The sequence below is a fragment of the Aotus nancymaae genome, unplaced genomic scaffold (genome assembly GCF_030222135.1).
Source record: "Aotus nancymaae isolate 86718 unplaced genomic scaffold, 86718_ANA_hifiasm-v0.15.2.pri h1tg000004l, whole genome shotgun sequence".
Taxonomy (NCBI): Eukaryota; Metazoa; Chordata; class Mammalia; order Primates; family Aotidae; genus Aotus; species Aotus nancymaae.
This window is the reverse complement of record NW_026988415.1, coordinates 45,073,670-45,097,846: the sequence shown is the minus strand read 5'-3', so window position 1 is coordinate 45,097,846 and position 24,177 is coordinate 45,073,670. Positions and strand designations below refer to the sequence as shown.

Here is a 24,177-nt window from a genome sequence, read left to right as displayed (position 1 = left end):
AATGCCACACATCTACAACCATCTGATCTTTGACAAACCTGACAGAAACAAGCAATGGGGAAAGGATTCCCTGTTTAATAAATGGTGTTGGGAAAACTGGCTAGCCATGTGTAGAAAGCTGAAACTGGACCCCTTCCTTATACCTTATACAAAAATTAACTCCAGATCGATTAAAGATTTAAACATAAGACTTAACACCATAAAAGTCCTAGAAAAAAACCTAGGCAAATTCTTTCATGTAAGAAAAGAAATCCTTCTGGGTTTAAGAGACATTAGAAATAATCTGTAACAAATATATAACCAAATATGTAAGAATAGGTAAGATGCTGGTGTATAGGGAAGGGAAACTAACACTTCCTGAGCACATAATGTAAGGCAATCACTCTCTTTACAGAATTTTGTTTATTTTTTAAATTAAATTTAATTTTTCCATAAGTTATTGGGACACAGGTGGCATTTGGTTGCATGAGTAAATTATTTAGTGGTGATTTGTGAGATTTTGGTGTACCCAGCACCCGAGAAGTATATACTGCACCAATTTGTAGTCCTTTATCCCTTGGCCCCCCACTCTTCCTGTCAGTCCGCAAAGTCCACTGTATCATTCTTATGCCTTTGTGTCCTTGTAGCTTAGCTCCCACGTATCAGTGAGAACATATGATGTTTGGTTTTCCATTCCTGAGTTACCTCACTTAGACTAATAGTCTCCAATCTCATCCACATCACTGCAAATGCTGTTACTTCATTCCTTTTTATGGCTGAGTAGTAGTCCATGATATATACATATACATACATATATATATATATGTATGTGTATATATATATATATATATATATATATATATATATATATATATATAAAATAGTTTCTTTATCCACTCTTTGATTGATGGGCATTTGGGTTGGTTCCACGATTTTGCAATTGTGAATTGTGCTGCTATAAACATGTGTGTGCAAGTATCTTTTTCGAATAATGACTTCTTTTCCTCTGGGTAGATAGCCAGTAGTGGGATTGCTGGATGAAATGATAGTTCTACTCTTAGTTCTTTAAGGAATCTCCACATTGTTTCCCATAGTGGGTGTACTAGTTTACATTCCCAGCAGCAATGTAGAAGTGTTCCCTGTTTACCACATGCACACCAACATCTACTGTTATTTATTTTTTGTTTATGGCTATTCTTGCAGGAGTAAGGTGGTATTGCATTGTGGTTTTGATTTGCATTTCCCTGATCATTAGTGATGTTGAGCATTTTTTCATATGTTTGCTGGCCATTTGTACGTCTTCTTTTGAGAACTGTCTATTCATGTCCTTAGCCCACTTTTGATGGGATTTTTTTTCTTACTGATTTGTTTGAGTTCATTGTAGATTCTGGATATTGGTCTTTTGTCGGAAGTATAGATTATGAAGAGTTTCTCCCACTGTGGGTTGTCTTTTTACTCTGTTGACTACTCCTTTTGCCATGCAAAAGCTCTTTAGTTCAATTAGGACCCAGCTATTTATGTTTGTTTTTATTGCATTTGCTTTTGGGTTCTTGGTCATGAAATCCTTGCCTAAGCCAATGTCTAGAAGGGTTTTTCCAATATTACCTTCTAGAATTTTTATAGTTTCAGGCCTTAGGTTTAAGTGTTTAATCCATCTTGACTTGATTTTTGTATAAGGTGAGAGGTGAGGATTCAGTTTCATTCTCCTACATGTGGCTAGCCTATTATCCCAGCACTATTTGTTGAAAAGGGTGTCCTTTCCCCACTTAATGTTTTTGTTTGCTTTGTTGAAGATCAGTTGGCTGTATTTGGGTTTATTTCTGTTCCATTGGTGTATGTGCCTATTTTTATACCAGTATCATGCTGTTTTGGTGACTATGGCCTTATAGTATAGTTTGAGGTCAGGTAGTGTGATGCCTCTAGATTTGTCCTTTTTCCTTTGTCTTGCTTTGGCTATGTGGGTTCTTTTTTGGTTCCATATGAATTTTAGAATTGTTTTTTCTAAGTCTGTGAAGAATGACAGTGGTATTTTGATGGGGATTGCACTGAATTTCTAGGTTGCTTTTGGCACAGAATTTGTAGACCTCATTTTCACAATATTGTTTCCACCCATCCATGAGGATTGGATGTGTTTCCATTTGTTTGTGTCATCTACGATTTCTTTCAGCAGTGTTTTGTAGTCTTCCTTGTAGAGGTCTTTTGACTCCTTGATTAGTTAGTTATATTCCTATTTTCTTTTCTTTTTTTTTTTTTGCAGCTATTGTAAAAGGGGTTGAGTTCTTGATTTCATTCTCTGCTTGGTTGCTGTTGGGATGTAGAAGAGCTACTGATTTGTGTACATTAACCTTGTATCCAGAAACTTTGCTGAATTCTTTTATCAGTTCTAGGAGCTTTCTGGAGGAGTCTTTAGGGTTTTCAAGGTAAATCATCATATCATCAGCAAACAGTGACAGTTTGACTTCCTCTTTATCAACTTCGATGCTCTTTATTTTTTTCTCTTGTCTGATTGTTCTGGCTAGGTCGTCCAGTACTATGTTAAAGAGGAGTGGTGAGAGTGGGCATCCTTGTCTTGTTCCATTTCTCAAAGGGAATACTTTGAACTTTCCCCATTCAGTATTATGTTGGCTGTGGATTTGTCATAGATGGCCTACAGAATTTCAAAATGTGAAATACACCCATTGTATAGGAAAGAACAGGAAATATTATTGAAACCCATACTCACTATTCAGTTTTAACATTTTGTTGCATTCTCTCAAATTTCCTTTTTAAAAGAGGTAAAATTTTAGATACAATCCTATACCCTCATGCTCACAATCCTATACCCTCATGCTCACAATCCTTTCTTCCTCTCTCTCTCCACATAAGTAATCACTATCTTAAAGTTGGTGTACTTGATCTCCTTTTATGCTTTTATTCTTTTACTACACACATGTATCCATAAATAGTTTTATATATTACTACCTTGTAATTTTTTTTTCAAAAATGTAATCATTTGATACATATCCTTTTCATACTGTTTTTTAAAACTCAGTATTTTGGAGGATGTGGAGAAACAGGAACGCTTTTACACTGTTGGTGGGAGTGTAAATTAATTCAACCATTGTGGAAGACAGTGTGGTGATTCCTCAAGGATCTAGAAATAGAAATACCATTTGACCCAGCAATCTCATTACTGGGTATATACCCAAAGGGTAATAAGTCATTCTATTATAAAGGCACATGTACACGTATGTTAAATTGTGACACTGTTTACAATAGCAAAGACTTGGAACCAACCCAAATGCCCATCAGTGTTATACTGGATAAAGAAAATGTGGCATATATACACCATGAAATACTATGCAGTCATAAAAAGCATGAGTTCATGCCCTTTGCAGGGACATGGATGAAGCTGGAAACCATCATTCTCAGCAAAGTGACACAAGGACAGAAAACCAAACACCTCATGTTCTCATTCACAAGTGAGTGTTGAACAATAAGAACATATGGACACGGGGAGGGGAACATCACACACGGGGTCCTGTTGGGGGAGTGGAGGGGCTAAGAGTGGGATAGCAGTGGGTGGGGGGATTGGGGAAGGATAACATTAGGAGAAATACCTAATGTAGATGATGGGGGAATGGATGCAGCAAGCCACCATGGCATGTGTATACCTATGTAACAATCCTGCACAAACTGCACATATACCCCAGGACTTAAAGTATAATAAAACAAAACAAAACAAAAAAACCCCAAACCCCAAAACCTTATTAAAGCTATAATTAAAATAAAAAATAAAAAAATTTTAAAAAGACTTATTGATATTGATACATGTAGCTCTAGTTCATTCATGCTACATACTGTATAATATTCTAGTCCATATGCTACCTATCCAGTTTCCTGTTTAGGACAATTATGTTTCAGTTTATTTTGCTAATAGAGGCATTGCTGCAATTAACATATATAAATAGATCTCCCAATATACATGTTCAAGAGTTCCTTTAGAATAGATACCTAGAAGTGGAATTCTTGGCCTATAGAGTGTGGATTTTCAACTTTACCAGATATTAGAAAATTTTGATGCTGTTTACATCTCCAAATGCAGCAATGAGAGTGTTTGTTTCACTATATTATCTTGAAGTGTTCAGTGTTATTAGATTTTAATTTTTGCCAGTATTATGGTTCTTATATGATAGTTCATTATCATTTTAACTTCCATATCCTGTATAATCATTAGTGAAGTTGAGTATCTATTCTATGGCCTGTTCACATCACTTCCCCTTTTTCTATTTGTTTCTTGTTCTAATTGATGTGTGATCCTTTACATATTCTAGACACAAATCTTTCATTAGTTATATAGGTTATAAATATCACCTAATGTGTAGCATATATTTTTAACTTAATTTATGATTTTTTAATTTTTTAAGATCTTATAAATTTCTTCTACAGATATTGTGACTTATTTGAAAGCTGTAACTTATTTTAAAGGTGAAATTGTTGCAGATATAGGAAACCAGGCCAATACAATAAAACAGGATAAAAGTCTCAAAACAAACCTATATATATATAGAAATTAGCATATGATAGAAGTGCCACTACAAATCAATGGGGTAAGGATGGACTATACAATAAATAGTGCTGGAACAACTGGCTATCCATATGAAAAAAATGTTATCACACTCCATACATGAAAATCAATACCAGATGGATTATAACATAAGAAGTAAAACTTCAAAGTTTTAGAAGAATATAGAGGAAAGTATCTATATGACAAAACTGTATAGAATGGTTTCTTAAAACACATACACACAGACATGAAATATTAATAAATCCAACCTCATTAAAGTGCAATACTGCTATATTTTACAATACTATACTGAGAGTCTGTATATCTTTTTTTGTAAAAATGTATGTGTACATGTGTATGTGTGTTTAGAAATCATATTGCAATCACAGAAGCAAAAGAGGAATTCAATAATGGTTAACTACAAGTTACAGAATTATTATTTATTTTCTCGTATTTTTGCCTATTTTCTAGAGTGAATAGTACTTTATGATTTCACAAAAAGCTGTTTTTCACATGTAAATTAAAACAGTTCAAATGGATAAATTGTAGTTATCTCAGAGTTCCCTGAATGTCTGTCTCTGTTACTAATTCTAAATCTGATCTATGGAGTTTAAAGATGTGCTAGGCACTCTCATACATTTGATTTCACTTAATTCTCACAAGTATAGTAAGATATTTTACCATTCTCATTTTATAGGTCCAAGAAATATGTTCAGAAAGGTAAAGTGACTTGCCAAAGCTTATATAACTAGTCAATGGTGGAGTTAAGACCTAAACCTAGCTCCTCTCAATCCAGTCAACACTATTTCCCTATCTGTAATTATAGTAATTTAATTTAAGCCAACATTAGGACTAAAATATAATTACCAATAAGATTAGCAATGGGAAGAACAAGATGAGGTGAAGGCAGCAAATCACACTGCCACGTATGCACCTATGCAACAATCTTGCATATTTTTCACATGTACCCCAAAACCTAAAATGCAATAAAAAAAAAAAAAAAAAGGAGAACTGGCATTACATTAGTTTTAATTGAATGTATCTTGTATTTTTGGTAACCTAGATACCAGAAATGAAAGAAATCCAACAGCTCATCAGATGATGTAGAAATATGAAGCAACACCAAATGAAGGGAAAGAACACTGGATATGAAATCAGAATAAACCATTTTTAGGCTTAGTCATACCAGTGACTAGCCGTGGAGAATTATTAACCCTCTGGGTCTCAGTTTTCTAATCTATAAACTAAGAGAGTAAGGACATTAAACATTCTCTGTTTTAGCTCTAGGAGTCTATGGTCCTGTGTCTAAAAACATGTGGCTCAATCAACTAGTTAGTTTTCTTTTTATAGTCTTCATTTGCTGTAAACAAAGACTCTGGGAGTTCTAGATAATATCCCTTGATTCACATTTAGTTTCCTATGCAAGCTTCATAATGTCTCTCTTATATTTAATACAAGGACGGATGACTTGATGGATACAAAGGGAGGCAGAGCGGTGTGAAAAAAAGAAAAAATCTTTGGAGTAAAAAGGCTGAGTTTAATCTGAATTCCCCAAACTTCAAGTAGTATATTACCATCCCTTTCTGAGCCAGTCTCCTCATCCATCAAAGGAAAATAATACTACCTTTTTCACAGGATTCTTGTAAGAATCAAGTAAAATGACTTATAGGAAGTTTACTTGCTACATTTAAAAACCTGCTTTAGACCCTATTACCATTATTTTTAACCTACCTCATAATGTGAAATTCTTTGTGATTCAAACTGTAGCATCACTCCACATACTTGACAAAACTTATCTGTAAAAAGTTCAGCCTTTTTCTGTTTATTCCAAATGGCATCTGTGAATAAAAAAGGGAAGACAAATATATCACATTAATAAATACTTAGAGATATCATTTTCATTCCTCAACTATAAATGATTTTATATGCCACTTCAAATTTGAGTGCTTGTGAGACTAGAGTAACAGCTTTTTGTTCGAGTATGCAATTGAAATTTAATATACACATACTAAGTATCCCTCTAATGTCAGATATAGCAAGAGTTTATTTAGTATGATAAGTCTAGGCAATGGCATTCTAAGGAATCATTATGAGGGCATCAGTAATTTCATGAGCTTCATGGAATGATTTTGGACACCGGTAATTAAAGGCTGGATTTCTAAATCCAGCCTTGGCCAGGTGCAGTGGCTGATTCCTGTAATACCAGCACTTTGGGAGGCTGAGGTAGGAGGATCGCTTGAGGCCAGGAGTTTGAGACCAGCCTGGGCAACAGAGCAAGACACCATCTCTACAAAAAATAGAAATAAAAATTAGCTGGGCATCATGGCACACACCTGTGGTCCTAGCTACTCCAGAGGCTAGGATGATCACTTGAGCCCAGGAGGTTGAGGCAGGACCCCTTGGACTGAGGCTCCAGGACCACTCATGCAGACTTGGGCTCCAGTTCTTTCTCAATGATCCCAGGAACCAGGTATCTCAGTGATCATTTCAATAATCCAAGACACCCCAGTGCTAGGCTAGCCTCCATGAACTCAGGCTCCAGGCCCATGCCAGTGGTCCCAGGTGTCAGGCCCATCCAGTGTTCAGCCATCTCCTACAGACTCAGGTTCAAGCCCTACCCCAGCACCAGGTGAGCCCCTGTGGACCAGGCTTCAGGCTGGTTCCTGCAGATGATACAGGCTCCAGGCCCATCCCTCAAGACCCAATCAACAGGTCCACTGCAGTGGATTTGGGCTTCAGGCCCAACCCTGAGGACTCAGGTACCAGGCCCACCTATCTGCTAACCCAGGTAGTAGGCCATCCTGCCCAAGGATTCCAGCAACAAGCACATCAAGGATCATACTAGATGGCCTGCCAAGAATCTCTGGACGGGCTGACTGGTGAAGGGCTTTGCCAGAAAAATTAAGTCTGCAAAAACTGGAATAAGTTCTTACATTTCTTTAAATGCACAGACATTAATGTAAGGCAATGAGAAACATGAAAAACCAAGGAGACATAACACCACCACAAGAACAAAATTTCTTAGTAGCTGACCCCTATACAAACTATCTGACAAAGATTCAAAATAACTGTTTTCAGGAATCTCAGTAAACTTAAAAAAAAAGAGAGAGAAACAATTTAATAAAATCAAGAAAACAATAAATGACCAAAATTAGACATTAACAGAGAGATTTAAATTATATTTTTAAAAGGTCAAATTCTGGAGCTTAAAAATACTATGAATGAAATGAAAAATGTAATAGCATCAACCTCAGAATTGATCAGGTAAAAGAAATAATCTATTAACTCAAAGATAAGCTATTTGAAAATATGCAGTAAGAGGAGAAAAAAGAAAAAAAAGAATGAAAAGGAATGAAGAAAGCTTACAGGATATATGAGCAGCATCAAAATAATAAATGTTTGGGTTATAAGAGTTCATAAAGGAGAAAAGAAAAACAATGGGATAGAAAGCTTATAAAGAAATAATAGCTAAAACCTTTCCAAATTTGGAGAAAGATATACATATCCAGGTATAGGAAAGTCAAAGGTCTCACTGAGATTCAATCCAAAAAAGACTACTCCAAGATAAACTACAATCAAATTGTCAACAATTAAGGACAAAGAGAGGATCCTGAAAGCAGGAAGAGAAAAGAAGCAAAAAACATAACATATAAAGGAGTCTCCATAAGGCCAGTAGCAGACTTCTCAACAGAGGTCTTACAGGCCAGGAGAGAGTAGGATCATACATTCAAAACATTGAAGGAAAAAAACCCTGCCAATCTAAATTACTGAACCCAGCAAAACTTTCCTTCAGAAATAAAAGAGAAAGATTCTCAGACAAACAAAAGCTTAGGGAGTTCACTCTCACCTGGCCTGTCTTACATGAAATGCTAAAGGGAGTTCTTCAAGATGAAAGAAAAATATGAAAATTAGTAACATGAAAACATATGAAAGTATAAAACTCACTGGTAAAAATCAAATTCAGAATACTTTAATACTGTAATGGTGGTATGTAAATCACTTATATCTTTAGTGAAGGTTAAAAGACAAAACTATTGAGAATAATAATAGGTACAATAATTTATTAAGAGATATACAATATAAAAATGTAAATTGTGACATTAAAAATATAAAATGTGCTGGGGTGGCAAAAGTGTAGGGTTTTTTATATGATCAAAGTTAAGTTGTTAGCAGCTTGAAATAACCTGTTAAAACATAAGATGTTTTTATAAATCTCATGGTAACCACAAAGCAAAAACCTACAGTAGATACCCGAAAGATAAAAAGTAAGGAATCAAAGCATACAACTACAGAAAATCACTTAATCACAGAGAAAAACAGCATGACATGAAGGAACAAAAGATCTATAAACAACCAGGAAACAATTAATAAAATGATAGTAATAAGTTCTTACATATCAATAATTACCTCAAACATAAATATGTTAGATTTTCCAATTAAAAGATGTGAGGAAGAGGTAGGAGGATTGCTTGAGCCCAGGAATTAGAGACTAGACTGGGCAACATAGCAAGACCTCATCTCAAGAAAAAGAAAAAGACACAGAGTGGCTGAGTGGATAAAAAACAATAGCAACTATATGCTACCTACAAGAAAGACTTCCTTTATCTTGTGGGAACACATACAAACTGAAACTGAAGGGATGAAAAAGGATATACCATGCAAATGAAAACTAAAATAGAGCAAGAATACCTATACTTAAATTAGATAGAAACCATTGAAGATATTTATTTTAAAAGTTATGTTAGATGTCTTCACCTAAGCTTAATTTTTAATATTATTACATGGACTAAAAATGCTTACTTTAAAAAGTGCATACTCAAGATAAGAATAAATGTAATTAGAAACATGTAAGAAACAACACAATGAATTGTTACAAATTTATCTCTATAACATATAGTATCACCTCTGAATTATTTTTGAGGTTGTTTTGGAATATATGATTTATCTAACTTTGACCCTAACATCAGCAATGTAAAGAAGCTAACTAAAATGCACTTTAGGACTTCTCTTGTTTCAGAATTAACTACTATGTGCAAACTAAGCATAGTGGTATAATCTTGAACTTCCCATCCATTAAAATCTTTAATAAGTAAATATAGGAAGCAGAGCAAGACAGCAGAATAGAAAGCTCCACTGATTATCCCCCCACTCAACAAGGACAGCAAGTTAACAACTATCTACACAGAAAAAAATACCTTCACAAGAACCATAAATAAGGTGACCACTCAAAGTACCCAATTTTAACTTCAGATCTCTGAAAGCAGCACTTAAGACATAGAAAAAAAAAAAGGTCCTGAATAGCTGATACCACCCCTCCCCCACCTCTGCAGCTGCAGCCTGCTGCAGAGAGCATTTCTGGGTGCTGGAAGGGAGAACACAACAATTGTGAGGCAATGAACTCGGTGCTGTCTCGTTAGAACAGAAAGGAAAACCAGAACAAACTCAGTTGATGCCCAACCAGGGAAGGAGCATTTAAACCAGCCCTAGCCAGAAAGGAGTTGCTGATCCCAGTGGTTCCAACTCGAGTGCCTTCAAACCTTACCTCTGAGGGCCAAAGTGCTCTCAGTCTCTAAGTAAACTTGAAAGGCAGTCTAGGCCATAAGTACTGCAACTCATAGGTGAGTCCTAGGGCTCAACTAGGCCCAGAAACAGTGGACTGGGGTGGGGGGCACATGACATAATGAGACACCAGCTGGGGCAGCCAAGGAAGGACTGAAATCACCCCTCCCTTAATCCCAGGCTGTATAGTTTGAGGCTTCCTTCTGCTTGAGAAGAGGAGAGGGAAGGAAGAGGAGGACTTTGTCTTGCATCTTGGTTACCAGCTCAGCCACAGCAGGGTAGGGCACCAGTCAGAGCAGTGACGCTCTGTTCCAGGCCATAGCTCCCAGATGACATTTCAAGACACACCCTGAGCCAGAAGGGTATTCCCTGCCTTGAAGAAAAGGGCTCAATCCTTACAGCATTCATCATCTGCTAACTGAAGAGCCCTTGGGCCCTGAATAACCAGCAGTGATGCCCAGGAACCACCTCGAGGGTCTTGCTGAGCCTCTGAGACTTGCTGGCTGCAGGTGAGACTCAGCGAATTTCCGCTGTGGTGCTATGGGGCAAAACTCCTGCTTTAGAAAAGCAGAGGGAAAAGTAAAGGGGACTTTGTCTTGCCCCTTAGGTACCAACACCACCACAGGGAGGTAGAGCATCAAGTAGGCTCCTGGGGTCCCTGATTCTAGAGCTGACCGTTGGATAACATTTATGGAACTGCCCTGGGCCAGAGGGGTGCTCACAGCACTGAAAAGTGAGTCCTACACCAGGCAACATTCACCACAAGTAGACTTAAGAGCCCCTGTACCTTAAGGATACTCCAGTGGTATTCTGGCAGTACACCTTGCCTTGTAGCCAGGGGAGGCAGTGGCTAAGAGGTGAGGCTACTCTGCCTTTGGAAAGTGAAGGGAAGGATAAGAATGGCTGAGACTTGTGGTTTGAGTACCAGCTCAGCTGCAATGCAATAGAATACCAGGTACACTTCTAAGGTTTTTTAACTCTAGCCTCTGACCACCAGACAACACTTCTAGGCTAACCCAGAGATTGGGGGACCTCGCCACCCTGAAGGGAAGAACACAGGCCTGGCTGGCTTTGCTACCTGTGGATTGTAGATTCCCAGGACCTTGAGAAAACATAGGCAGTAGTAAGGGAGTGGTTACAATGGGCCTTAGGCAAGACTCAGCGCTGCTCTGGCTTCAGGTGTGACCCAGCAAAGTCACAGTGGTGGTGGCCACACGGATGCCTGTGTCACTCCATCCCCAGATTTAGGTGACTCAGAACAGAGAGAGACTTTTTATGTTTTGGAGAAAGTAAGGGAAGAGAAAAAGAGTCTCTGCCTGGTCATATATAGAATTCTCCCAAATCATGTTCAAGACCATCAGGGCAGCACCTCTACAAGTCTGGGAGAACCACAGCATTACTGGGCCTGGGGTGCCCCATAAAGAAGACACAGTTTAGATCACAACACCCAGGTCCTTTCAAATAGCTGGAAAGCCTTCCCAAGAAGGACAGCTACAAATAAGCCTAGACAGTGAAGACTACATTAAATACTTAACACTTCAATGCCCAGACACCAAAGAATATCTACTAGCACCAACACCATCCAGAAAAACATGACCTTATCAAATAAACTTGTAAGGGCACCAGGGACCAATCCTGGAGAAAGAGAGACATGTGGACTTTCACAGAGAGAATTCAAAATAGCTGTGTTGAGGAAACTCAAAGAAATTCAAGATAACAGAGAGGAGGACTTCAGAATTGTATCAGATAAATTTAACAAAGAGATTGAAATGATTAAAAAGAACCGGGTGGAAATACTGGAGCTGAAAAATGAAACTGGCATACTGAAAAATGAATCAGAGTCTTTTAACATCAGAATAGACAAAACAGAAGAATTAGTGAGCTTGAAGATAGGCCACTTGAAAATATACAGAGAAGACAAAAGAAAAAAGAATAAAAAATAATGATGCACACCTACAGGATCTAGAAAATAGATTGAAAAAGGAATCTAAGAATTGTTGGCCTCAAAGAGGAGGTAAAGAAAGAAATAAGGGTAGAAAGTTTATTCAAAGGGATAATAATGAGAACTTCTGAAACCTAGAGAAATATATTAATATCCAAGTACAAGAACATTATACAACACCAAGCAGATTTAACTCAAAGAAGACTACCCCAAGGCATTTAATAATCAAGTCTCCAAATGTCAATAAAACATCCTAAAAGCAGCAAGAGAAAAGAAAAAAATAACATATAATGGAGCAGAAATATGCTGGGCAGCAGACTTTTCACTGTAAACCACTTTACAGGATAGAAGGGAGTGGCATCATGTATTTAAAGTGCTAAAGAAAAAAAACCCTTTTACCTTAGAATGGTATCCTCAGTGAAATTATCCTTTAAAAATGAAGGAGAAGTACTTTCCAAGACAAACAAAAGCTGAGGGATATCATCAACACACCAGACCTGTGCTAAAAGAAATGTTAAAGGGAGTACTTTGACCAGAAAGAAAGGGACATTAACGAGCAATAAATAATCACCTGAAGGTACAAAACTCACTAGTAATAGTACACAGAAAAACACAGAATATTATAATACTGTAACTGAGGTGTATAAACTACTCTTATCCTAAGTAGAAAGACTAAATAATGAACCAATCAAAAAGAAGAACTACAACTTTTTAAGACATAGTACAACAGTAAGACGTAAGTAGAAACAATAAAAAGTTAAAAAGTGGGGAGAGGAAGTTAGGGCAAGTTTTTATTAGTTTTCTTTTTGTTTGTTTATGTAAATAGTGTTAAGTTGTTATCAAGTTAAAATAATGGGTTATAAGAAGGTATCTGCAAGCCTCATGGGGACCTCAAACCAAAAAAACATACCATGGACACACTAAAAATAAAATGCAAAAAACTAAATCATATTACCAGAGAAAATCATCTTCACTAGAGGAAGACAGAAATGAAAGAAAGAAGGAAGAGAAAGCCACAAACCACCAGGAAACAAAAAATCAAAATAGAAGTACTAAGTCCTTACTTATCAATAACACTGAATGTAAACTTCCCAATCAAAAGACACTGACTAACTGAATAGATGAAAAACCAAGACCCATTGATCTGTTGCCTAGAAGAAACACACTTCACCTATAAAGACACACAGACTGAAAATGAAAGGATAGAAATAGACATTCCATGCCAATGAAACAAAAACAGAACAGGAGTCACTATACTTATATCAAACAAAATAGATTTAAAGACCAAAACTGTAAAAAGAGACAAAGAAGGTCACTATGTGATGATAAAGGGGTCAGTTCAGCCAGAGGACATAATAATTTCAAATAGATATGCACCCAACACTGCAGTGCCCAGATATGTAAAGCAAATATTACTCAAGTAAAAGAGAGATGTAGACCCCAATACAATAACAACTGGAGACTTTAACACCGCACTTTCAGCATTGGAAATATCTTCCAGACAGAAAGTCAACAAAGAAACAGCAAACTTAATCTGCACTATAGACCAAATGGATCTAATAGATATTTACAGAACATGTCATGCAACAACTGCGCAATACACATTCTTTTCCCCAGCACATAGGTCTTTCTCAAGAATAGGCCATATTTTAGGTCACAAAACAACTCTGAAAACATTAAAAAAAAACTGAAATAATATCAAGCATCTTCTAGAACCACAATGGAATAAAACTAGAAATCAATAGGAATTTTGAAAACTATACAAATACATGGAAATTAAACAATATGCTCCTGGATAACCAGTGGTTCAATGAAGAAATTAAAAAGGATATTGAAAAATTTCTTGAAACAGATAATAGAAATACAACATGCTAAAACCTATGGAATACAGCAAAAGCAGTACTCAGAGGGAAGTTGATAGCTGTAAGTATCTACATCAAAAAAGAGGAAAAACTTCAAATAAATAATTGAATGATGCATCTTAAAGAACTAGAAAAGAAAGAGCAAACCAAACCCATAATTAGTAGAACAAAAGAAATAATAAATACCAAGCAAAAATAAATGAAATTGAAATGAAAAATACAATATGAAAGATCAATGAAACAAAAAGCTGGGCTTTTTTGAAAAGTTAAACAAAATTGACAAACTGTTAGCCAAACTAAGGAAAAAAGCAAGAAGATCCAAATATATCAAATCAGAAATGAAAAAGGAGACATTACAACGGATGCTGTAGAAATTCAAAGGATCATTAGTGGCTACTATGAGCAACTATATGCCAGTAATTTGGAAAATCTAGAAGAAATGGACAAATTCCTAGAGAGATACAGCCTACTGACATTAATCCAAATGTCAGTAGAAGAAATCCAAAACCTGAACAGGCCAATAACAAGTAATGAATTTGAAGCCATAATAAAAAACATTCCCAGTAAAGAAAAGTCCGGGACCTAATGGCTTCATTGCTAAATTCTAACAAACATTTAAAGAACTAATACCAATCCTACTAAAACTATTCTGAAAAATAGAGGAGGAAGGAGTACTTCCAAACTCATTCTATGAGGCCAGTACTACCCTGATAACAAAACTAGACAAAGACACATCCAAAACAGAAAACTACAGGCCAAAATCTCTGATGAATATTGATGCAAAAATCCTCAACAAAATACTAGAAAACAGAATTCAACACTAAATTTGATCATTCATCGTGACCTAGCAGTATTTTTTCCCTGGGATGCAAGAATGATTCAACATATATAAATCAGTGGGATACATCACATTAATAGAATAAAGGATAAAAATGATATGATCATTTCAATTGATGCTGACAAAGCATTTGATATCATTCAACATTTCTTCATGATAAAAACCCTCACAAAACTGGGAATAGAAGGAACATACTTCAACATAATAAAAGCCATACACAAAAGACCCACAGCTAGTATCACAATGAATGGAGAAAAACTGAAAGCTTTTCCTCTAACATCTAGAACATGACAAGGAGACCCAGTGTCAAAAGTGTTATTCAACATAGTACCAGAAGTCCTAGCTAGAGCAATCAGACAAAAACAAAAGTAAACAACAACAACAAGATATAAAGGCATCCAAATTGGAAAGGAAGAAGTCAAATTATTCTTGTTTGCAGATGATGATATGATTCTATATTTGGGAAAACCTGTAAACTCCACAAGAAAACTATTAGAACTGATAAAAATCAGTAAAATTTCAGGAAACAAAATCAACACACAAAAAGGACTAGCATTTCTATGTGCCAACAATGAACAATCTGAAAAAGAAATAAAAGAGTATTTCAAGTGCTTGCTTTGGCAGCACATATACTAAAATTGGAATGATACAGAGAAGATAGCATGGCCCCTGAACAAGGATGATATGCAAATTCACGAAGCATTTCATAGTTTTCATCCTATGCCAGTCAGAATGGTGATTATTAAAAAGTCAGGAAACAATAAATGCTGGCGAGGCTGTGGAGAAATAGGAACGCTATTACACTGTTGGTGGGAAGGTAAATTAGTTCAACCATTGTGGAAGACAGTGTAGTGATTCTTCAAGGATCTAGAATGAGAAATACCATTTGACCCAGAAATTCCATTACTGAGTATATACCCAAAGGATTATAAACCATTCTGCTGTAAAGACATATGCGTGTATATATTTATTGCAGCACTATTTACAGTAACAAAGATGGAACCAACCCAAATACCCATCAATGATAAACTGGATAAAGAAAATGTGGTACATATATACCATGGAATACTATACAGCCATAAAAAGGAATGAGATCACGTTCTCTGCTGGGACATGGATGCAGCTGGAAGCCATCATCATCAGCAAATTAACACAGGAACAGAAAACCAAACACCACATGTTCTCAGTCATAAGTGGGAGTTGAATAATGAGAATACGTGGACACAGGGAGGGGGGAACAATGCACACTGGGACCTGTTGGGGGGTAGGGGCAAAAGAAGGGAGAGCATTAGGATAAGTAGCTAATGCATGCAGGGCTTAAAACTTAGATGACGGGTTGACAAGTCCAGCAAACCACCATGGCACACATATACCTATGTGACAAACCTACATGTTCTGTACTTGTATTCCGGAACTTAAAGGAAAATAAAAAAAAATTTTTTTAAAGTAATACAATTTACAATAGCCACACATAAAATTAAATAGCTATGCATTAACTTAAGCAAACAAATGCAAGATCTCTATAATGAAAACTGTAAAACACTGATGAACGATATTAAAGAGGACACCAAAAAATAGAAAAATTTTCCACATTCATAGATTGGAAGAATCAACATTGTTAAAATGTCCACAGGACCCAAAGCAATCGACAGATTAAAAGCAATCCCTATCAAAATGCCAATGATATTTTCACAGAAATAGAAAAATAAAATCCCCAAATTTATACGGAACCACAAAAGACCTAGAATAGCCAAAGTTATCCTAAGTAAAAAGAAAAAAACTGGAGGAACTGTTCCTTCATTACCTGACTTCAAATTATACTACAGAGCTATAGTAACCAAAACAGCATGGTACTGGCATAAAAGCAGACATATAGACCAATGGACAGAATAAAGAACCCAGAAACAAATCCACAAACCTACAATGACCTCATTATTGAGAAAGGTGCCAAGAACATAATCTGGGGAAAAGACAATCTCATCAATAAATGGTGCTGGGAAAATTGGATGTCCATATGCAGAAAGATGCAGCTAGACCCCTATCTCCTCTATATACAAAAATCAAATCAAAAGACATTAAAGACTTAAATGTAAGACCTCAAACCATAAAAATACTACAAGAAAACATTGAGGAAAATCTCCAGGACACTGGTCTTGGCAAAAATTTCTTGAGCAACACCCTACAAGCAATGTAAAAATGGATAAATGGGATCATATCAAGTGAAAAAGCTTCTGCACAGGAAAGGATATAATCAACAATGTAAAGAGACACTTCACAGAATGGGAGAAAATATTTTCAAACCACCCATATGACAAAAGATTAATAGCCAGAATATATAAGGAACTCAAAGAACTCCACCAGAAAAAAATATCCAATAATCCAATCAAAACATCGGCAAAAGATTTGCATAGACAGTACTCAAAAGAAGACATACGAATGGCAAACATGCATCTGAAAAGGTGTTCAACATAATTAATCATCAGTGAAATGCAAATCAAAACTACAATGAAATAACATCTCACCCCCAGTTAAAATGGCTTATATCTAAAAGATAGGCAATAGCAAATGCTAATGAGGATGTGGAGAAAAGGGAATCCTCATATACTGTTGGTAGGAATGTAAGTTAGTACAACTACTAAGGAGACCAGTTTAGAGGTTTCTCAAAAAAACTAAAAATTGAGATACCATATAATTCAGCAATCCCACTGCTGGTTATTACCCCAAAGAAAGGAAATCAGTATATCAAAGAGATATCTGCACAACTATATTTGTTGCAGCACTGTTTAAAATAGCTAAGATTTGGAAGCAACCTAAGTGTCCACCAACAGATGAATGGATAAAGAAAATGTGGTACATATACACAATGTAGTACTATTCAGCCATAAAAAGGATGAGATTCAGTCATCTGCAACATTATGAGTGGAACTGGAGATTATGTTAAGTGAAATAAACCAGGCACAGAAAGACAAACATCGCATATTCTCACTTATTTGTGGGATCTAAAACTCAAAACAACTGAACTCATGGACATAGAGAGTAGATGGATGATTACCAGAGGCTGGGAATGGTAGTGGGGGGTTGGCAGGGAGGTAGAGATGGTTAATGGTACAAAATAAATAGAATGAATAAGCCCTAAGAATTTGATAGCACAACAAGGTGCCTATAGTCAGTAATAACCATATATTTTTTAATTACATAAAGAGTAGATTGCTTAAAACTCAATGGATAAATTAGGGGATGGATACCCCATTCTTCATGTTGTGGTTATTTCACACCGCATGCCTATAACAAAACATCTCATGTACCCTACAAATATATACACATACTATGTACCCACAAAAAGTAACAATTAAAAAGAATAGGTAAATATTCATTTGATTACAATATAACTTATTACAGAAGAACCATTTCTTTTAAAGAAACAAAAGGAAATTATTAATTTAAAGGTTCAAGAATTCCTAAAATTTAACACTTATTTATCTCCCAGATCAATAACATTTATTTCTGTCCCTTAATTCCAGACTTCTCCACTATTAACCGTCAAAGTTTGAAACTGACACTCAAGTTAATAACTACCAGTGCTGTTTTTTTTAAACACACCCTTTCATGACTGGTGCTTTAGATCATTTCCATGAAGCCTATGAAGTTACTAGTGCTCCTGTTAACTTTTTCTTTAGAATGGCATTGCCTAGACTTACTTCCTTTGACTCATTTCTTCAAACGAGTTCTTAGTCTTTCTCTCTCTCTCTCTCTCTCTCTTTTAATCAAGTGGCATAATATTTCCAGGATTAAAATCTCAGTCATTCTTCTCCCCAGAAAATTATTGACTCATAAATTCTACCTTATAACATTTTTCAGTATTTATCTTTTCCTTTTCATTCTTAACACTACCTAGTTCAGGCCCTCAGTGTCTTGGGCATCATATAGATTTATGTATTGAGCTTAGTTTCAAAGTATTATGGTAGATATTTTTGAGAGGTAAGAAAGAACAGTTAATGAGGACCTCTGTAAGTCAAAATAATAGATTATCCCTTTAGCACTTAAGACAAATGTGTAAGGTAAGTGGCACATTTCTCTGAATGTTTGAAAATTTTGAAAGATCCAGTGAAATCAAAATAACTTGTCACAGGTCATTTGGTCTAGCTGGAACTTAACTTTGCATTATCTTGACTCTTTTCATTATGCATATGTAACTGTTCCACATATTGTAGATGACAAACTAAGTGATGCAATTCCTAATGTCATGAAATTGACAATTTAGTAAGGAATATGAGATGTGTATATTAAGAACTATGATCCTAAGAGCAAAATGGTCTAAGTTTTATAAGACATAAGAAGGTACAGTGTGCCCCTTCTGAGAAATTTGGGGAAAAAAGTTTCTAGAGTAGAACAGATTTTGAGCTAAACTTTAAAAGATGTGTAAAATTCAAATAAAAAGAGTGGAATAAAAGTATTTTAGGGGAGGCAAGAGTATGAAGAACAATAATGGAAAGCTCAGAATAAAAGGAAGTCATGATGGGCTTCACAAGGGCATATGGACTTAATTCTGTATTCAACAGGGGGAAAGGAGTGACTTAAAATGAGTATATCAGGAGTCAGTTTCAGGCTTCAGGCTTGAACCAAAAGAGGGGCAGTGGGCACTGAATGGAAGAAAAGAAAAGAAGAGGTATATCAAAACTAGAAGAGTATTAAAGCTTAAGTTTAGAACGTGCTACGAATATAATAATCCTTTAGATTGATTAAATCTTCTTTTGAGACAAAGTCTTACTCTTTACCTGGGTTGGAGTACAGTGGTGCAATCATGGCTCACTGCAGCCTCCACCTCCAGGGCTAAGTGATTCTCCAACCTCAGCCTCTCAAGTAGCTGGGACTACAGGTACACACCACCATGCTCAGCTAATTTTTGTATTTTTTGTAGAAAAGGGGTTTCATCATGTTGCCCAGGCTGGTCTCAAACTCCTAGGCTGAAGTGATCTGCCTGCCTCTGTCTCTGTCTCCCAATGTACTGGGTCTACAGGTGTGAGCCATTCTACCCGGCCTAGATGTATTACATTTAAGCTTAAGTAATATTGTTCCTGATGCAAGAGATGGGGCTTTGACTTTAGATCCAATAAATTCATCTACAATTGTCAATGACAAATACTCTTCGTGGGTGTAAGAAAATAAATGTGTTGGGGAGGAGATCCAAGATGGCCGCTTAGGAGGAACTCGGGAATGCAGCTCCGAGAGAAAGCACAGAGGGTGAGTGGACGCCGTATTTCCAGACTGATTTTTACTGCCCACAGACCAGGAGATTCACGCGCAGAGAAGCCACACGGGTCGCCAGCACCGCTGGCGCCGCTGGCTTGAACGGCGCAGCCGCTGGGCCGGCACCCTGAGGCAACGGCTCACGGTACAAAGTGAGAGAGTCTGAGTCCCCTATAAGCCAGCAAGGGGAGCTGAAACGGGGAGCCAGGCCAGCGCCACGAATCTCAGAGCCGCGGCTTTAGCCAACGCAGCGGCTCCGGAGGCAGATCAGATGAGACGGTGTCCCCTCTTACCCAGCAAGAAGACCTGAAACACAACTGAAACCGGGACAGTCCAGCTCTGTGGAGGAGGGGCGTTCTCCATAGGCACCCTGCTGTTCTCTACCAAGGCAATCCGCCACTACAGAGACTCCGTCACTACAGGGGCGGGCCAACATATCGGAAGCAGTTCTAACCACACCCAGAAGTTCACACGGAAGCTGGGTGGAGCCCACAGCAGCTTAGCGAAGCCTCTGCAACCTGAGTGTGACTAGGCTGCCACCTTGTGGGCAGGGAAAACAGCAACCGCACAGGGGAACATCATAAAACCGTAACTCCCTGGGACAGAACACCTGGGGGGAAGAGCAGGGGGTTTATGAGTTCTGCCACAGCAGACTTAAAATTACCAAAATCAGAAAGACAACAACTACAAAGTCAACAGGTGGATAAATCCACAAAGATGGGAAGAAACCAGCGCAAAAAGGATGAAAACACCCAAAACCAGAACACTTCTCCTCCTACAAGGGATCACAACTCCTCACCAGCAAGGGAACAAGACTGGATGGAGAATGAGTGTGATGAAATGACAGAATCAGCTTTCAGAAAGTGGATAATAAGAAACTTCCGTGAGCTAAAAGAACATGTTCTAACCCAATGCAAAGAAACTAAGAACCTTGAAAAAAGACTTGACGAAATGCTAACAAGAATGGACAACTTAGAGAGGAATATGAGCGAATTGATGGAGCTGAAAAACACAACACGAGAACTTCGTGAAGCATGCACAAGTTTCAACAGCCGAATTGACCAAGCAGAAGAAAGGATATCAGAGGTCGAAGATCAACTCAATGAAATAAAACGAGAAGGCAAGATTAGAGAAAACAGGGTAAAAAGGAATGAACAAAGTCAACAAGAAATATGGGACTATGTGAAAAGACCTAATCTACGTTTGATAGGTGTACCTGAATGTGACGAAGAGAATGCATCCAAGCTGGAAAATACTCTTCAGGATATTATCCAGGAAAACTTCCCCAACCTAACAAGGCAGGCCGAGATTCAAGTCCAGGAAATACAGAGAACACCACAAAGATACTCCTCTAGAAGAGCAACCCCAAGACACATAATCATCAGATTCACCAGGGTTGAAATGAAGGAGAAAATACTAAGGGCAGCCAGAGAGAAAGGTCGGGTTACCCACAAAGGGAAGCCCATCAGACTCACTGCAGATCTCTCAGCAGAAACCCTACAGGCCAGAAGAGAGTGGGGGCCGATATTCAACATCCTTAAGGAAAAGAACTTTCAACCCAGAATTTCGTATCCAGCCAAACTAAGCTTCATAAGTGAAGGAAAAATAAAATCCTTTGTGAACAAGCAAGAACTCAGAGAGTTCATCACCACCAGACCAGCTCTACAAGAGCTCCTGAAGGAGGCACTACACATAGAAAAGAACAACCAGTACCAGCCACTCCAAAAACACACGAAAAGGTAAAGAGCATCAACACAATGAAGAATCTGCATCAACCAAAGGGCAAAACAGCCACCTAGCACCAAAATGACAGGATTGAATTCACACATAACAATATTAACCCTAAATGTAAACGGACTAAATGCCCCAATCAAAAGACACAGACTGGCAAATTGGATAAAAAGCCAAAACCCATCAGTGTGCTGTATCCAGGAAACCCATCTCGCATGCAAGGATACACAAAGGCTCAAAATAAAGGGATGGAGGAAGATTTACCAAGCAAATGGAGAGCAAAAAAAAGCAGGAGTTGCAATTCTCATCTCTGATAAAATAGACTTTAAAGCAACAAAGATCAAAAGAGACAAAGAAGGACATTACATAATGGTAAAAGGATCAATGCAGCAAGAAGAGCTAACGATCCTAAATATATATGCACCTAATACAGGAGCACCCAGATACATAAGGCAAGTTCTTAAAGACTTACAAAGAGACTTAGACTCCCACACAATAATAGTGGGAGACTTCAACACACCATTGTCAATATTAGACAGATCAACGAGACAGAAAATTAACAAGGATATCCAGGACTTGAACTCAGACCTGGAACAAGCAAACCTAATAGACATTTACAGAACTCTCCACCCCAAATCCACAGAATATACATTCTTCTCAGCACCACATCACACCTACTCTAAAATTGACCACATAATTGGAAGTAAATCACTCCTCAGCAAATGCAAAAGAACGGAAACCATAACAAACAGTCTCTCAGACCACAGTGCAATCAAGTTAGAACTCAGAATTCAGAAGCCAACCCAGAACCGCACAGCCTCATGGAAAATGAACAACTTTCTCCTGAATGTTGACTGGATAAACAATGAAATGAAGGCAGAAATAAAGACGTTCTTCGAAACCAACGAGAATGAAGACACCACATACCAGAATCTCTGGGACACATTTAAAGCAGTCTCTAGAGGAAAATATATAGCAATAAGTGCCCACATGAGAAGAAAGGAGAGATCTAAAATTGACACCCTATCGTCAAAATTGAAAGAGCTAGAGGAGCAAGATCAAAAAAACTCAAAACCTAGCAGAAGACAAGAAATAACTAAGATCAAAGCAGAATTGAAGGAGATAGAGACACGAAAAACCCTTCAAAAAATCAATAAATCCAGGAGCTGGTTTTTTGAAAAGATCAACAAAATAGACAGACCACTTGCCAGACTAATAAAAAAGAAAAGAGAGAATAATCAAATAGATGCAATAAAAAATGACAAAGGGGATATCACCACAGATTCCACAGAAATTCAAACCATCATCAGAGATTATTACAAACAACTCTATGCACATAAATTAGAAAACCTGGAGGAAATGGATAAATTCCTGGACAGCTGCCTCCTGCCAAGCCTAAACCAGGAAGAAGTCGAAACCCTGAATAGACCAATAACAAGGTCTGAAGTCGAGGCAGCAATTAAGAGCCTACCACCCAAAAAAAGCCCAGGTCCAGATGGGTTCACAGTCGAATTCTACCAGACATACAAAGAGGAACTGATACCATTCATACTGAAACTATTCCAAATAATCCAAAAAGAGGGAATCCTTCCCAAATCATTTTATGAGACCAACATCATCCTAATACCAAAACCTGGCAGAGACTCAACAAGAAAAGAAAACTACAGGCCAATATCCATGATGAACATAGATGCAAAAATCTTCAATAAAATAATGGCAAGCCGATTACAACAGCACATCAAAAAGCTTATCCACCATGATCAAGTAGGATTCATCCCGGGGATGCAAGGCTGGTTCAATATACGCAAGTCTATAAATGTAATTCACCACATAAACAGAACCAAAGACAAAAACCACATGATTATCTCAATTGATGCAGAGAAGGCCTTCGACAAAATTCAACAGCCCTTTATGCTAAAAACCCTCAATAAACTAGGTATCGATGGAACGTATCTCAAAATAATAAAAGCTATTTATGACAAACCGACAGCCAATATCATACTGAACGGGCAAAAACTGGAAGCATTCCCTTTGAAATCTGGCACTAGACAAGGATGCCCTCTCTCACCACTCCTATTCAATATAGTACTGGAAGTTCTAGCCAGAGCAATCAGGCAAGAAAAAGAAATAAAGGGTATTCAATTAGGAAAGGAGGAAGTCAAATTGTCTCTATTTGCAGATGACATGATTGTATATCTAGAAGACCCCCTCATCTCAGCCCAAAAGCTCCTGAAACTGATAAGCAACTTCAGCAAAGTCTCAGGATACAAAATCAATGTGCAAAAATCACAAGCGTTCCTATACACCAATAACAGACTTAAAGAGAGCCAAATCAAGAACGAACTGCCATTCACAATTGCTACAAAGAGAATAAAATACCTAGGAATACAACTAACAAGAAATGTAAAGGACCTCTTCAAGGAGAACTACAAATCACTGCTCAACGAAATAAGAGAGGACACAAACAGATGGA

General features: G+C 37.3%; 1 protein-coding gene and 1 non-coding gene across 3 annotated transcripts in view; one reads left to right on the top strand and one right to left on the bottom strand.

Annotated features, from left to right (window-relative positions):
- ZMAT1 (zinc finger matrin-type 1) overlaps window positions 1-24,177 on the bottom strand; it is a 54,534-nt gene that overhangs the window by 17,536 nt on the left and 12,821 nt on the right. For both annotated transcript variants that reach the window (XM_012438898.3, XM_064362333.1), the window contains exon 2: window positions 6,257-6,363. In XM_012438898.3, coding sequence (XP_012294321.2) covers window positions 6,257-6,363 — 107 coding nt within the window. The remainder of the gene's footprint in view (window positions 1-6,256; window positions 6,364-24,177) is intronic.
- LOC135269237 (U6 spliceosomal RNA) lies at window positions 15,335-15,440 on the top strand. Its single transcript, XR_010337563.1, has one exon. It is a non-coding gene; the product is annotated as a U6 spliceosomal RNA (small nuclear RNA).